Source organism: Balaenoptera musculus, chromosome 1, assembly GCF_009873245.2.
Source record: "Balaenoptera musculus isolate JJ_BM4_2016_0621 chromosome 1, mBalMus1.pri.v3, whole genome shotgun sequence".
Lineage (NCBI taxonomy): Eukaryota > Metazoa > Chordata > Mammalia > Artiodactyla > Balaenopteridae > Balaenoptera > Balaenoptera musculus.
The window spans coordinates 78,214,081-78,231,977 of record NC_045785.1 but is presented as its reverse complement, the minus strand read 5'-3'; the positions used below and the strand labels follow the sequence as shown (position 1 = coordinate 78,231,977).

Sequence of the window (17,897 nt, the reverse complement as noted above, 5' to 3'; positions counted from 1 at the left end):
CTCTGTTTACCTTCTGAAGGCAGAATTTAGTGACTCCAGTTGGAAACTATTCCATAAAAAGATCAGGGTTGAAATGTTTCTAACTACTAAGACTACACTACTTTCATAGTATGAGCATTTTAGAAATGCATATATTTAATAATTACATTAAGCTTAGCTACTCTATCAGATTTGGTACTTACAATTAGATTCTTTTTTTTTTTTAATAAATTTATTTATTTACTTTTGGCTACTTTGGGTCTTTGTTGCTGTGCGCGGGCTTTCTGTGGTTGCGGCGAGCGGTGTCTACTCTTTGTTGCCATGTGGGGGCTTCTCATTGCGGTGGCTTCTCTTTGTTGCGGAACACGGGCTCTAGGTGCGTGGGCTTCAGTAGTTGTGGCATTTAGTTGCTCCACAGCATGTGAGATCATCCCAGACCAGGGCTCGAATCCGTGTGCCCTGCATTGGCAGGCGGATTCTTAACCACTGTGCCACCAGGGAAATCCCTAGATTCATTTTTTAAATCTACTTTTCTTTTCCAGCTTGGCTGGTCCATTGGTCCTAAACATTTGATAAAACATTTACAGACAGTTCAACAAAACACCGTTTATACTTGTGCGACTCCTTTACAGGTAGGCATTATAGTAATTTGGGGCTGATGCATGGTCTTTGGGTGGAGGTGTTATTTTTATGTTGTGTACTTGAATTGGCTTCGTTCTTCCCTTCATGTCCTTTTTTAGCAGGGCTTCTAGTATACTTTGGAAATTTAGGAGCAAACACAAACTCATTGCTATCAAGAATAGTTTTGTTTTTAATACATGAAGTTTTAACTTTAAACACTCATACATTGCTGGTGGGATTACAAAGTACTGCAAACTCTCTGGAGGACAGTGACAGCCCCAAGCAAAATTAGAGATATATGTACTCTGTGAAGCAGCAATGTGTCCTCTGGGAATTTACCTTATAGCTATTATCTGCACACTTAAGAAGCTTTATGTATATGACCATTCATTGTGGAAGATAGGGGATGGTCCATCTATAGACAATTGGTTAAATAAACTATGTCTAAACGTTTAAATATTATATGACTGTATTAGTTTCTTATTTCTTGGTGCCAAAAATTACCACAAAATTAGTGGCTTAAAACAACACAAATTTTTTATCTTACAGTTCTGGAGGTCAGAAGTCCAAAAGGATCTTATGGGGCTAAAAGCAAGGTGTTGGCCTTGCTGTGTTCCCTCTAGCGGCTCTAAGGGAGAATCTGCTCCTTGTCTTTTGCAGCTTCTTGGGGCTGCTCACATTCCTTGGCTTGTGGTTACATCACTGCAACCTCTGCCTCTGTCAATACATGTCCCCCTGTGACACTAACTCTCTTGCCACCTTCTTTCCCTTATAAGGATCCTTGTGATTACATTAGGCCCACAGGTAATCCAAGATAACCTCTCCATCTCAATATCTTAACTTAAATCACATTTGCAAAGTTAATTTTACCATGCAAGGTGAAATATTTACAGGTTCTGGATTTTAAGACATGGACATCTTTGGGGACCATTACTCTATCACCATGGCTGTTTAAAAGTGAAAAGAAAAGAAAGGAAAGGGAAAGAAAGAAAGAAAAAAAAAAAAGAAAGAGGAAGCTCTATAATTACTGACATGGAAAGATTTCCAGGATATATTATAAAGTAAAAAAAGCAAGATACAGAGCAGTATATATTTATGCTGTATTCTATATAAGAAAGGGGGGAAACGATTTGCTTATATTTTCTTAAAGGATCTCTGGAATAATCCGTAAGAAACTAGTAAATGTGGCTATTTGTAGGGGTAAGGGGGGAATAGATGAAATTAGTAGATAGGGTCAGGGGTGGGTTGCAAGACTTTTTATATTTTCTATTTTTTTAATACCTGTAAAACAGGGATCTGTGTACTATTACTTTGTGGATAATCAGAACACTGAGAAAAAATTTATTTTTTTTGAAGGCAGTTAAAAGGCCAAAACAGTAAAATATGTTGGCTACAATAAACTTTTTTGCCTCCTGTCAAAAATACCTACTGAAGGAGAAAAAGAATCCTAATTTAAAATTCTTTTTCCAGTGACTCTCTAAAGCGATATGATGATAAAGGCTAGTCGGACATTAGTTTTATTATATTTTAAACTCATTTCATCCTCTCAAAATAGATCCATTCACCTATTCAGTAAATATTTACTGAGCATTGGAGATACAGCAGTCAAAAATTCCTGCCCTTCTGGAGCTTATAGCCTTGTGGAGGAGTGCAGATCAAAAACAAGTAAATGTCCTAATAACATAATATGTCGGGTGTTGATAGAAGCAATGGAGAAAAATAAAATACAGATGAGGAAGAATATAAAGTGCTAATGGGGAAAATACACAATGTTAAAAGGAGTAGTCTTTGAAAGCCTCACTGAGAAGGTGGTATTTGAGCTGAGAACTGAAGGAGGTTAAGCAGTCACGTGGTTAACTAGAGAAGAGCCTTCCAGACTGAGAAAACCAGTACAAGGCCCTAGGGCAGGCAGTTTCTACCAGTGAAAAGCACAAAGGCTGGGACGGGATGATCAAGGGAGAAGAATAGGAGGGAATAAATCAGAGAGGTAGCTGGGAGCCAGATCGAGTAGGAATATATTTGTCACTGTAAAGCCTGGGTGAGATAGGAAGCCACTGGAGAATTTTGAGCACAGGAGTGACATGATCTAACTTGTGTTATCAAAGGGACTCTAGCCGCTTTGTTGAGTTAGCAGACTATTGAAATGATCCAGGAGAGAGACAGTAATGGACTGAACCCATACGGAGATGGTAGGAGTGGTAGGTAGTGATTGGGTTCTGCATATATTTTGAAGGTAGAGCTGACAGTATTGGCCAGTGGATCACATGTGGGGTGTGAGACAAAGAGAGGAGTCCAGTATAATTTTATGGTGAGGACAGATATTTATGTCTCCTGGGCTTTGAATTTTCTAGGCAATATCTCTTACTATAGTGAATGATAAGTTACTGAGGAAAAGAAAGATTCATCTAAGAACCTAGAACATGTTTTTCTGAACTATCTTATTCTCCATTTCAGCTAAGTGCCTGTTTCTTTCCCATGCCCTCAGACAACCATGTTTGGAAACTGGAACCATAGATTCCAATGGTGAACCACAGATTCTGAGGCTGAAGCAACTGATCCTTATTTATCCAAGATTTTTTTTTTAGTTCTGGGGAGTTATTATTATTGCTGTTTTCCTGCTGAATGTTTTTGGCATGCAGTCTTCTCTGTTATTTTGCCCTTCTCCATCTCAGTGTCTTCTCTTGCCATGCTATCTCTCTTGCTACCCTTCAACCACACCAGACTTCTCAGTTCTTCCAGCAGAACAAATTATATCCCGACCTTTTCATCTCTTTGTTTTCTTTCTCATTCCTCTCACATGTACCTGCCAATACACACTAATTGGAATCTCCATAAAGGCAAGGACCATGTTTATCTTGTTTATCATTATATCCCCAGTATTTATCACAATGCCAGGTTTAACATAGGTACTCAATATATATTGACTGAGTGAATGAATTTATCCTTTAGTTCTTGCTGTCTCTTGGTTCTGATCAATTTCCTTAAAATTTGGCAATTTTGTTCTGCCCCTCTGTCTTTTAACTGTCCCGGGTTCTTGATTATTTGTTTGGATCTCCTTGTTTGCTCTGAGAACCGGTATTTCTAAGTTCACCTACCAAATTTCTGCCCTCCTGCTTGTACACATCCTTGTTTTCTGATTTGGACTGATTTGGACTTCTTTATCTGTTCTGATTTGGACTTGGACTTCTTTATCTGTTCCTGACCTGTTGCCTTCTAAGATACCTGCCTGATCTAAACAACACAGGCTTTTTTGTTTGGCCCTTTCTCTTCTGGCTTTCCTGAAGAATGGTAGAGAAGTAACTCCACATACCCCCAGAAACTCATTTCTAACCCCTTTGGGACTTAGACCTCCTTCCTGGGATGTGAATGATTAGAGCAGGGATATGCACACTTATGAGGAATGACACAGTGGATCAGCTTTCATTTATGCTACCTCGTCCTGCAAGGTAATGGGAAAATGCTGGCTGGTTCATCATTTCTCTGGTCATCTTTCAGACTTAGATCTAGCAAGTAACTCTAATGCTAACCTCAATAGAAAACAACGATGTCTTTTCATTGCCAAGTAAGCCATCTTTATATACTACAGTCAGCCCTCCCTATCCATGGGTTCTATATCCATGGATTCAACCAAAGATTGTGGATCCACAGTTGGTTGAAATTCACAGATGCAGAACCCAGGGATACAGAGAGCTAAGTGTATTATGGATACTTGAACATCCATGGATTTTGGTATCTGCAGGAATCCTGGAACAAATCCCCCGTGAATACCAAGGGACAACTGTACCTCTATTTCAGTTTGGATATTCATGGTTCATTCTCAGCTCTTCACATTAGATTTAATCATTTCCATGTAACTGATTCCTCCATTAATCTGTAGAAATTCACATAGGTTCACAGGAATTCAACTGTAATTCCCTGAATGACATTTTGCCAACAATCTTTATTTATTATACCAATAAACTCTGCAGTAAATAACATTACCATATTTCCTTTCCACATTTTTCAATCTTAATATACAGGAAGCTTTGGCTCAAGCTCTTTGGATTGACATCAAGCGCATGGATGACCCAGAATGCTACTTTAATTCTTTGCCAAAAGAGTTAGAAGTAAAAAGAAATCGGATGGTACATTTACTTGAAAGTGTTGGCCTAAAACCCATAGTTCCTGATGGGGGATACTTCATCATTGCTGATGTGTCTTTGCTAGGTTTGTAAAGGTTTTTATTATTTCAAACACACAGAAACTTAAGAGTGAAATTATATCAGAATTATGAAGAAAAGATTGGTGTCAAAGCCATATCAGCATTTCATTTATGGAAAAATGGATTGTCACAGTGTCAGTCATCTACAATCATCTTGGTGATTAGGTTCTTAACTTTAAATATGACTGTTGTTACATGGTTTGGAGTCATTTGTTCTACATATTCTATTAAGCATAGAGTTTGCTGTCATCTTGTTCTGGTATGTAATTTAAAACACAGGTACATGAAATAATATATGTTCCTTGTGTTCCTTTTAGTATAATTTTAGTTTCCTTTTTACTTAAAAAAAATATGATTTCTAGAATATTGATGCTATTGAGGAATACCTGTCATTTTAGAGTTTGCTGAAATGAAGTTACGAAGGAAAGTAATATTTAGAGTATGCTGAAATGAAGTTACGAAGGAAAGTAATATTTATTGAAGGTCTACTGCATGCCAAGCACTTTCAGACACTCTTTTGAAAAAAGGCATTGTTTGCTCCATTTTTAAGGACATGAAGATTTAGAAAATATTAAATAACTTGCCTGAAGTCACACAGCTAGATTCCAAATAGTTCTGTCTCCAAAAAGCAATGGCCTTTATATTACCTGAAGCTGTTATATGTAATGCTGACATGCCACACAAATCTAAAGTTAGAAGCATGATAATGTTTTATGTCTAACATCTTTCTTCCCAAAAACTGTAGTGTTAGTCATAGTAAATTTAAGAGCATAATTTATTTTGACAGAAATGATAGAAATTACAGCCATTCTGAACAGTTTTAAATGTTTTAAGGTTTTATTACAATGAAGTGATATGCCACCAAACTTGAAAAGTCTTTTAAATATACCAAATTTTATAAAGCTAGAAACTTTCAATTTTATAACAAAACAGTGACTGTTATTTCCTCATTTGTCGTGAGAGAAGCAGAGGCCATGGTGACCAGAGGTTCTTGTTCTGCTGTTGCCGGAGAGCTGTATTTGTCAGGCTCCCAAGCTCCATTCTTATATAAAACCCTTTATAATGTTCTATATTCTAAGATTTGGAAATCACCTTTCCTGTACTGGGCCTAAATGTGCAGCTCATTTCATGCAGTGATAAAAAGAAATAGCACAGTTTTCATCTGTTTAGGAGAAAATTATTTTATCTGCTTCCAACAAGAATTTGAGTTAATTCATATTTAAAGTCTTCTATGCAATAATATGTAAGTAGAAATATTCATATATCAATGTAACATGGAGTGGGGGAAGCAAATAGTTTAGTCACCTAGGTTCATATGGTAGTTGACCCTAGAATAATGCAGGGTTAGTGGTGCCAACTCTCTGTACAGTTGAAAATCCGTGTATAACTTATAGTTGGCCCTCCGTATCTGAGGTCCCTCTGTACATGCAGTCCCTCCTTATCCAAGGTTCTACATAAGTGGATTTAACCAACTCTGGATTGTATAGTACGATGATATTTACTATTGAAAAAAAAATCTGTGTATAAGTGGATTTATGCAGTTCAAACCTATGTTGTTCAAGGGTCAGCTGTATTGTAATTAGCATTAACTTGAGTCCAAACTTCATGGCAGCAAAGGCAAATAGAAAAATGGAATTAGTTACATAATTCTTGGATAAAAGTAAACTTAACAGCTTTTTAGATAAGAATAAGTCTCTTCTAGAACCAAACTAAAAGGCACTTATCACATTTTGACATTAAACATCAAAAGGACAGTAATGCAACTTTTGCTTGCATTAAGCTCTTAAACAGTTTCTCATTCTATCCTCAGTTGATCCAGCCTGCATGTAATATTGGTTTAGGTCCTAGATCTTGGACTAGTGTGGTTGTAATAGGAGCAGAAAGGATTTGGGCTAGAAAACCTTTAATGATGATGGGGAAAAAAGATGTGTGTTATTTATGGTCCTCCTTCACCTGTGTGAGAAAAATGTTAGTATCTATAAGACCCTTCTACATATGAAGATAAGTTCATTTTATTTTACTCCTTCGTCTTCTCAGATTGATTTGAGTGTAGAAATTCTTCCATATACTAGAGGTTGGTCCCACAATTTGCTAAAGACAGAAGCAAGAAACAACACTTTCACTTGATGGTAGCTTAAAAATAAAAATGAGCCATAAAATTCATGGACATAGTAATTCTCTTTAAAACTCATAGCAGTGGCTAACTGGTTAATATTTTTTGAGCATTTATGATCTAGTAGGTATTATGCTAAGAGCTTTACAAATATCACAATTCTCACAAAAGCCCTATGAGATTGGTGCTATTATATCCCCATTGATAGTTGAGAAAGATGAGATAGAAAATCAAGAAATTTACTGAAGTTAATCAACTGATAAGTAGCAGAGCTAGGCTCTGAATCCAGAGATGCATGTCCTAACCAGTGAACTTATCTTTTTTCTGCTATACTAAGCAACTTTCCTGACCAATGAGCATCATCCTAGAACTAAAAAGGGAAACATTTGATTAGAAGACAAGATTACAAATAAGAAGATTATTACAGTTGTTCTAGTGAGATAAGGTCCAAAATTAGGGAGGAGATAGTAGGAATGCAACAACCAATTTTGATTCTCATAGGTTACTTAAATAAGCTAGTGCTATTATAATATGGTTCAAACTCCTACCTTCAATAAAGAAATATTTTGTTTAGTTTTTTTGACAGTCTCTGACTCAAGCATTCAAAAGAAGTAGATTCCAACTTTCTCCTAACTATAAAGTCTTTAGAATTGTATTTATTCCCTTATTTTTCTTTGAGCACCATGGCAATAAATTTCTCTTTTCTAAGCGTTACAAGAATAAATGAGTAGTTGAGTGAAGTAAGTCAGACAGAGAAAGACAAATATATGATATCGCTCATATGTGGAATCTAAAGAATGGTACAAATGAACTTATTTACAAACAGAAATAGAGTCACAGATGTAGAAAACAAACTTACGGTTACCAAGAGGGAAAGCAGGCGTGGAGGGGGCGGTTAAGTTGGAAGAATTGGGATTGACATATACACACTACTATATATAAAATAGATAACTAATAAGGACCTGTAGTATAGCACAGGCAACTCTTCTCAATATTCCGTAATGACCTATATGGGAAAAGAACCTAAAAAAGAGTGGATATATGTATACATATAACTGATTCACTTTGCTATACAGCAGAAAGTAATACAACATTGTAAATCAACTATACCCCAATAAAAATTTTTTTAAAAAAGAATAAGTGAGTAGTATAGCCTGTGTCAATTACAGTTAGTCAGTACCCTCCTGTTCTTTCTTCTACTGCTGTAATCACTCCTTTCTCCAGGTTACCTTTGAGTATGCTACTATTGTGTACTTGTCACTTGGAGTTTTCACATAATTTACAGTTAGACTCTATTTTAAGTTGTCATTTTGTTAGAACCAAATCTGAATTAAACACACATACATACACATGACTTGAAATAGGAATTTAACTTCATTTGTAAAATGAGGATTGTTGCTTCTCTCAGAATTGTAGGACAAATAAATGAGAGAATCATGTAACATGCTTAACAAATAGTAATAAATGGTAGAGTATTATTAGCATTATTATATGGAAATTTTACGTTCTTAAAGCACAGGAGAAAATTGAAATACAATCATTAAGGAAAACCATATTAAGTCATTTAAAAAAAATACAGGTGAAACTTTCTTCAATGTCAAGGTTTTTACACTGTTAATTTGAAGGGACCCAGTAGTATTTAGTGAATAAAAGAAAAAAGGTAAAGGTAACTGCCTCAATTTATTTTGAGCAATAAATTGTAAAATTTCACTGATTACAGTAACCATCAATGTTTGTTGCTTTGGGGCATTCAAAAAGATCTTGAGTACAAGTCAATAAAATCGAAACAATATGAAATGTAGATTGCTGGATCTGAATGCCAGAGAAATATCTTGCCCAGACCTTAAAGCAAGATTGGAACAAGAGATAAGTATAAGAATACATATTTGAAGTTTTTCACCAAATTAAAAAAAAAAATTTTTTTAAGCATAATGTTTGGAAGAGGAAACAATAAAGATATCACTTGGGAGAACTGCATAGACATTTTCCCTTCATAAATAATGAATAATATTAACTTATTCATTCTACAAATACGCTTTTCATTACTTATATGCTAGACTCTGACCTAGGAGATGGGGATAGTGATAGATTGCAATACCCCTGTGGAGCTTACAATCTAATAATGAATTACCATTTGGAGACATAATTATTACAGATGAGTACTCTAAATTTAGGTGTTATTTCCTTAATAATGATCATAGAGACTTATATTATTTTTAAACGGAAAGCAACACTCCTCTTTGTCCTTCCCCTTTCCTACTCTCTTCCAGTGCTAAAAGCTGTATACACAAGCATGATCAATCAGATGTATATGTGAGTACTGCCTTAGAGTATCAGTAAAGCTTCTCTGTGAATTCCTTACTTCCCACCACACCATGCAGTATGAATCCAGCATGAGAACATTTTGAGAGAAAATTTTGAATCTTGATAGACAAATGAAATACACGTTGCCTCAGATGTAATACATAGGCCATCCAATTTTTATTGTTGTTTTAGATACAGACCTTTCTGATATGAAGAACAGCAACGAACCTTATGACTATAAATTTGTAAAATGGATGACTAAAAATAAGGTAATGTTTATTGGCCTTTGCAATATTGTGCTGCATGTTATAATTTATGAAGGAAACCTGCTGACATGCTTTGAAAAATGTTAGCTGTAGTTTTGTTACATGATATTCTACTCATAGCTATTTGGAAGATTTTATTTTATTTTATTTTATTTTATTTTTGGCTGTGCTGTATGGCTTACGGGATCTTAGTTCCCTTACTAGGGATTGAACCCGGGCTCTCAGCAGTGAAAGTGTGGAGTCCTAACCACTGGCCCACTAGGGAATTCCCTGGAGGATTTTTAAAACATCTTTCTTTTGGAAATTATTGTGAATATTTAGAAGTATCTATTTGTTTTTAATGTTTATGCTCCAAAAATTGATATTTAAAGTGTAAGTAGTTTTCCTGTTTTTCCTATTTTATATTCCTATTTGTTTTTCAGAAATTGTCAGCCATCCCAGTTTCAGCATTCTGTAATGCAGAGACCAAATTACAGTTTGAGAAATTTGTGCGATTTTGCTTCATTAAAGTAAGTTCCCTGTTCTACTCAAAAACACATTTATAATCTCCTTCCTTCTGATTTATAAAACACCATTTTTTTCTGTTGCTAGACATGATGTGCTCATATGCAGTTTTAAATTTTTGGCTTGCTGCCATAAAATTAACTACCAGAACAAAACTCAGCACTTTTTGAAGTTGAGCTTACTGGATTACAATGTAATCAGACTCCTTACCTGTAACATTACAATGTGCAGCATGCAACCAAACATTAATACACATGTGAAGACACAAGAAAATGTGACCCTTAATGAAAAAACATGTGACTTCTATGCAGTCAATAGAAATAGATCTTAAGGTGACCCAGATGTAGGAATTAGCAGACAAGGACTTTAAAGCAGATATTATAAATGTGTTCAAGAAATTAAAGGAAAATATGGTCATAATGAGTGACTAGATTAATTTTAAATTCTTAAAAAAGAACCAAATGGAACTTTAAGAATTTTAAAAAGTAATATCTGATACGAAAAATATATGGGGCTTAACACAGAGGATTGAGGTTGTGAAAAAAAAAATGGGTCCACCTGAATACAGATCCACAGAAATCATCCAATCTGAAAAAAGAGGGAAAAATTATTTTTGAAAAATAAGCAGAGTCTCAGAGCTATGAGTCAGTGTCAAGTAATAATATACATGTAACTGGAGTATCAAAAAAAAAGAGAGAGAGAGAATGTGGCAAAAAAAATATTTTAAGAAATAATGGCCAAAATTTCCCCATATTTGGTGAAAAGCCACTTAGAGATCTAAAAATTCAGTGAACCACACAGGATACAAATAAAAATCACATCTTGACACATCATAATCAAACTGTTGAAAACCAAAGATAATGATAAGATCTTGAAAGCAGCCAGAGAAAAACTACACCTCACATGCATGGGAGCAAAGGTACGAATGTTAATTAACTTCTTATCAGAAACAGTGGAGACCAGATTACAATGAAATGACACCTTTAAAGTGCTGAAATAAAAATTATGTCAGCCTAGAATTCTATATCCAGGAAAATATCCTTTAAAACTGAAAACAGTATACATCCCTGGTAAATGAAAGCTAAGAGAATTCAGTAGCATCAGATCTGTGCTAAAAATAATCTGAATGTATTATTGCTATTTTTAACAATTTAGTGATAAGATGTTATCACTACTGAAAACAGTCTTATGAAGATTAAGGCACTCTCTATACCTGCACACTCATGTATAAGTCTAGACAGAATGATGTAAACACTGTTTTCAACTTTTAGAGCCATCCTATAGACAAACTATGGGAGACTTATCCAGAATAGAATATAAATCTTACCAACATAACAATGTCAACATTTAATTGCCTGAGATGTAGAAGAAAGGGTAAGGCCATTAACACTCGCATCTTATAGTGGATCTAGAAACAGAGGTATATTATTTGAAGTTATAAACAGAACTAACAGAAGAAAAAAGTAGCATAAGACTTCCAGTTTTAGAATGGTAAACACGGCCCTTCCCCATTCTCTTCTTGGAAATTATTAAAGAAACAACTAGGAGAGTGGAAAACAAATTCACAAATCCCCCAGGAAGTGAGAAAGAGTTGCCAAATCAGTGAAGGTAATGGTAGAGGGAAGACACGAAGAAAGGCTTCTGCTTCTACATCTTCAAATTATAGACAGAGCTAACAGGTAGCCTACTCATTATCCAGAACAGCAGGAACAGTAAGTGCACTGGTAGTGGGAACTTCTCCAGAGCCATTTGGCCCCATGGAAGAGGCAGAGTAGAAACATACAGTCATGTCATCTAGCACCTGTGCAAACCAGGTGGAAAGAAAGGGCTGTATAGATTTGCTCCTCACCTCTGTCATTTTTGCTAAAGCTGTGTTGAGGCAGTGTGGATACATTAAATTGGAGGGAGCCAATTAAATTAGTTGGAAAGAAATAAAGTCTAAAAGAACTCCCTCTCTCTGAACTCTATGTTAATCATATTTAACCTTGTGAGCCAGAGATAATTTCTATTCCCTTCTAGTGGTTCCCTGGATCTTCCTTTATACAAACCTGCAAATACATCTTCAGATCATAGACAGAGCCAGCAGGTAGCTTACTCATTACCCAGAACAATAGGAGCCAGCCGTACGTAGGTGTGCTGGCAGTGGGAGCTTACAAAGAGAATTCAATCAAAGATGAGTAATTAAAAGGAACCAGCTATGAATCTAAAAAGATACTATAAGGGGAAAAGGAGAAAGGTACAGTGAAAAACAAGTATCAGACAGAGAATATTCAACCAAAAAAAGAAAAAAACCTGTTTCCATAGAGCAAACCAAAAATGTGATATTTCAAATTCAAAACATGTAAAACAAGAGTTACAGCAGAGATTTTTAAAAGTTCGGGGAAGATAGAGTAAGATAATGTAAGAAGATGAAATGGCAGCTGTCAGAGCTCAGGTAAGAAATTGAAGGGAAAAAATAAAGCTATTGGTAATTGTAGTGACATTGGAAACAGCGCAGAGAACACTAAATACTTCTGTAAGCACACTGAGGCTTGAGAAGAGTGAGCAAAAAGAAGTAGAAAGGAACAAAGAATTTTTATTTTTGGCAGCACTGTGTGGCTTGTGGGATCTTAATTTCCCAACCAGGGATTGAATCCAGGCCACGGCAGTGAAAGTGCGGAGTCTTAACCACTGGACCACCAGGGAACTCCCAGGAACAAAGAATTTTAAAATGTTAGAAAAATTAGACGTGGAAGACAAATGAAATACCTAGGGTTCCTGGAGGGAGTGGTGCGGGGAGGCAGACCAGTGGAACTGGGAAAGAATTGTATAGCTTTATTTTGAGAATGCTTTCCACTGAAAACAAACAAATAAATCTAAAAATGGGAAGGGAATGGCTTGTCTCAGGGAACATTGTCACAGAATAACACTGAGATATGCCTTGTTTTAATCTATTGGACTTTATAAGTGATCCTTTGGCATCTAGACAAGATAATCAAGGCCTCCGTGGAGATGGGAGAGGAGGATCAGTGTGGACCCACCTCCTTTGCATCAGCATTCAATATTGGAAGATAGTGGAGCAACACCGAGAAGTCCCTAGGGAAAGCTGACACACCTCATCCAACCTCTTGGAAAAGCAAAAAATAAAAGGGTGGCAAAACGTGCCAAGAAAGTGGAAATTGAAAGAAAGCAGGTTGGATTTAGGGCAAAACAAGCCAAAAGCAGCAGCACTTTACAATGATTATGGGTAAAGTCCTCAGTAGCTGTCAAATATATGAACGGATGCTATACCACACTCATAAAAGAGAAAAGAAAAATAAAACTGCAGCGAAATTTTGTTTTATCTGATAATTTGGAAACAACCAAAACAACTGAAAAGTTTCATAAGATACTCTCATGCATTGATTGAGAGTACGAGTATAATGTGTAAAATTTCTGCAGTGGTTAGTATGAAAATGTATCATCCAAATATAAATGCACATGTCTTCTGACCCAGCAGTTCTGCTTGTAGGATTTTTTCCTGTGGATTTACTTGTACATTGAATGTCTTGTGTTCTAGGATTTTCAGTGAAACACTGTTTATAATATCAAAGGATTATAAACAAAATATTCACCAGTGAAGGCTGCTTGAATAAATTATGGTACATTCACATCCATAAAAGTGTGAAGCAGCTCCATGGAGTGATAGAGCATAAGGTAAAAGCAAGGAGCAGACCAGTTTGTGAGGAACACTATCATCTGTATAAAAAGAAAAAGGGAGGGAGGGAGATGGACGCTTTTAAGTGCCTAGACTGTCCCTGGAAGGAGACGTAATAAAATCCCAGTGTTGCCTCTGGCGAGGAGAACTGAGTGGTTGAGGGAGGTGGGTGGGAGGCTGGGTTACTTTAAAAAAATATTTTGAAATATTCTTAATAAATAAGTTTCAAGAACTGTTTTTCCAAACAATTTTATATAAGTTCCTAACTGAATTATTTTTTTTTTTATGCAATGTCTGAAACATTTATATTAACATATTTCCATACATATTTCCATACTGAATTATTGATGCCTCTATCACTCCCAAATACCTTATTATGTATTCCCCATTATACAACATTCTTCTACAGTATAACCATCAAAATCATGAACTTAACGTTGCTATATCATTCTATCTAATCTCAGATCCAATTCAAGTTTCACTAATTGCCCCAATAATGTCCTTTTTATAACAAACAAGCAAGTAAATAAATGAATCCAGGCCATAATCGTGTCAGTCAGCCAGTCATCAATCAGTCAATCCAGGCCAGAATTGTGCATTGTATTTAGCTGTCATGTCTGCTTCAAGCTAGAATGGTTCCTCAGTTTTCCTTGACATTCATGACCTTGATACTTCTGAAAATTATTGACCAATTATTTTGAAGAAGGTCCCTCAACATTTGTTTGACATTTACTTGTGAGTAGACTCAGATTGTGCACCTTTGGCAGGAAACCATGGAAGTGATGCTTTATTCACTGTTTTGCATCCTATCAGCACATGGTTTTAGTTTTTCCTACTGCTGGTAATGTTAAATTTAATTACTTTATTGAGGTGGTGTCTGCCAGGCTTCTCTACTGTAAAGTTTCACTTTTTCCCTTGACAAATAATGAATGTTTTGCGGTGAGGTACTTTGAAACTATGAAAATATTCCATCTCTCATCAAGCAATTTATTTATCCATTCATATATGTAAGGACTCATGGATTCCTGTTTCATTCAGTGGGTTATAATTTATCATTATTATTACTTATTTTGATGCTCCAATTTCCCCATATTTAGCCATTAGGAGCCCCTTTAAGCTGGCCTCTGTTTCCTTTGACATGTCCCCATCATTTTTTGAGCATTTCCTTACTTTCTGGCATAGCAAGATGCACCAGGTTCATTTTGTCATTATCTAGCCCAACTTGGAATCACCTTTTAGTGGAGAATGGTATTAAGAAACCAAGATCTGGGCATTAGGAGTGCTCACTGCTGTTGGGGTATTAGTAGTCCCAGGCCATCCCAGGGGACAGACGTAGGGAATATGTAAATGTATATACATACATTCTATGTGTGTGTCTATTCTACTTATTTCTATGTCTATCTAAATATATTGAAACCACCACAGAGTTTATTCTAGCTTTCTCCCTCTCCATATTTGTCCCTCCCTTCTTTGACAGTAAAACACCTGGCTCATCACGTAACCACTTCTTTAATCAGTACTTCTGTATGTGACCAGTCTCCTGTCAGTGCCACTGCCCCTCCACCCAGCACCCCCGACAGGCAGCTTTTACCCTTCTCAGGCTTTGACACCTCTACCAGGTTGCTGCCCCTGTCCCCTGTATGGCCACCATCCTCACCTCACCTGAGCTTCAACACCCTGTGCTGACCTGCTGCTGTCACTCTTCCTGCAGAGATACCCTCCTCTAAGTCTCCTAGGCCACCACTGTCACCCACTGCATAGAAGCCCTCCTCTTCCCTCACGGGCTCTGACACTCCATGCCTGTCTGCGTTGGCAGATACCTACCTCATCCCCTGCAGGCTCCAAGCTGCCTGGAACCACCCTGCCATACAGATGCCTTGCTTACTTACCCCCCTCGACTCTGACACCCTGTTCCTGGTCAGTGCCACCACTGCCATCACCACCACGTCGTGCCACCAACCTTGGAAAGTCTCCTCACTCCACTCTGGCTGCAGCGCCCTGCACCAGGCTGCCAAGGCTCCCGCTGCCCACATACATGATCTCCTGTTTCACTCAGCCCCACGTAATGGCCTTTGGACTAAATCACTCTGTAGAGATGGAACAGAAAGGAAAAGGAGAAGTAGAGAAAGCGGAAGAGGAAGTTTACCCATCAGTTTAATGTTTTACCATATGTAGATATTACCTATTCAAAAAACAAATGAATTTTATCAATACAGTTGACCCTCAAACAGTGTGGGAGTTAGGGGCTTATAACTGTGAGACTTAGATGGGAGGGGGCAGGATAGTGTGAATGAACCAATTTTTCCTCATTCAGAGCAGAGAATGGTGAACATTGTCTGAAGTTGATGAATAAAAAATGAGAAACACACATTATTTAGATTTTAGTGGCAACCACTAGAACTAAAACCAGAAATTGCCATAAATTGTTGTGTTGGGGGATGGTGGGAGTAGTAGGAAGGGGTGGGGAGGGAAGAAGCAGATGATTATTTTTCAATGTAAACTCTTCTGTGCTCTTGGACTCTTTTCTGTAATAGTGTATTAATTTATTCCTCCATTCTTGCTCCGCCTGGCATCCTCTGTGTTGGGAGCTAAGGGAGGGATTTTCTTCTGTTGTCTAGAAGCCTCTTTGAAAGAGGTCTGTGACTTTGTATACTTCCTACCCAAATGGACGAAACAGTGACTATGGATCCCATCAGCACATCCTTCAGACTCTCCTCCTGCGTCAGTGTTAATTTACGAGTCTGGGTCTTTGGTGCTGCAGGCCCCTTGGGCTGCCACAGGTGGTTATGAGTGAGGGTGTTCACACCGACGGACATGGTTTTGGCTGGGATCAGGTTAAACTGTTTTCAGTCTGAGCTGTATATACAGTTTGTGAGTCATTTTTTTTTTTTTTTGGTGATGCTCTTTGGCCCTCTACTGGTTAATTTGTAGATTTCTTTGGTGTCAGGAAAGTAGTAATAAAGTGACCTGAATTGGCAGCCAGCATCACAAAACGGTATGATGTAGTGATTGCCGTGATGCTTCTCTAGCTCCCCTAACATTGAATTCTTGTGAGGTTCATTCACTTTTCTAGCCTGACGGCAATGGGATAAATAAATTATTATAAATAATTGGTTTGTTTGATTTGCTACTGGGCTCCTTAAAGCGCTTGGGACTTGTGTATTTGGCCACCAAGGCAAGGCATGATGCTGTGGGTGCCATTTCCCAGTCTCTGTGTTCCTGCTGAGATGAAGTGGCTTAATATGGGGCAGAGCTTCCAGTGACGCAACTCAAGGTGTCCCCCACCCCTACCCCCACCCCATGAATGCTCCTGGGCTCTGTCTTAGCTGCAGAGGCCAAGGACTGGCTGGAGCCCATCTGGGCCCAGCTCAAGTTATCAGGGGTTGAGAAGCACTAGGTTCCCAAATCACTACATGACTGTTACAGATGGACTGATTTTGGTATATTTTTTATATTTAAATCTTTATTTCATCTTGAATTTATTTTGATATGTAATGATGATTATTTCATTAATTTACAGAAAGACAGTACACTGGATGCTGCTGAAGAAATCATCAAGGCATGGAGTAGACAGAAGTTTTGATACATGCAGACTGCATTGTTTCTATTAAATGACTTAGTATGGAATTATTTAGTACTGCTACTTGCTGGGTATTGAAAAAAAAATGTCAGTACAAATGAAATTTAAAGGACTATTTCCACTGTTAATCCCACTACTGACAATATTCAGGAGATCTGGTTTTTTTTCAGCTGAAATGTATTAAAACACCTTTTAGACCGTTTTATGAGTCAATATAGTGCAGTGGTAAGAACTGTGAGATGCTGGTTGATGCTTAACGTTTCTGTGCTTCAGTTTCCTCATAAAAGGGGAATAAAAATAGCACCTACTTTATATGAAGTTTGTGAGTTGTTGTTTGTGAGGATGAAATGGACTGATGTATGTAAAGCCTGGCAAACAATAAGCACTCAACTACTCTTGGCCAGTTTCACTTCTCTGCCATTGCGTGAAAACCCTTAACCAGTTACATCCCCCTCAACTCTGTATCTTTGCTTTGTCTCTACCCACCTGTAGTTCTCTCCCCTTCACTTACTAACAGTTTTGAACTTTGCTCATAGTTTTGCCTCTCTGTTGTAAGTACTGCCATCATCTGGGGTGGCTTCAGGGTCCCCACGGATTACCTAGGCTTTTGGTACTTTGTTCACCTCTGGTGATACTCACCTCCACTCCACTCT

At 37.2% G+C, this 17,897-nt stretch overlaps 1 protein-coding gene across 13 annotated transcripts in view; it reads left to right on the top strand.

Annotated features, from left to right (window-relative positions):
* Positions 1–17,556, top strand: part of KYAT3 (kynurenine aminotransferase 3) — a 53,097-nt gene extending 35,541 nt beyond the window's left edge. For 12 of the 13 annotated variants that reach the window (XM_036828523.1, XM_036828573.1, XM_036828604.1 and 9 more), the window contains 5 exons: positions 522–611; positions 4,620–4,806; positions 9,411–9,487; positions 9,907–9,993; positions 17,185–17,556. In XM_036828523.1, the coding sequence (XP_036684418.1) occupies positions 522–611; positions 4,620–4,806; positions 9,411–9,487; positions 9,907–9,993; positions 17,185–17,247 (504 nt within the window). In that variant the 3' untranslated portion in view covers positions 17,248–17,556. The remainder of the gene's footprint in view (positions 1–521; positions 612–4,619; positions 4,807–9,410; positions 9,488–9,906; positions 9,994–17,184) is intronic. The other variant, XR_005016812.1, reaches the window with a different exon arrangement.
* The last annotated feature ends 341 nt before the right edge of the window (positions 17,557–17,897 follow it).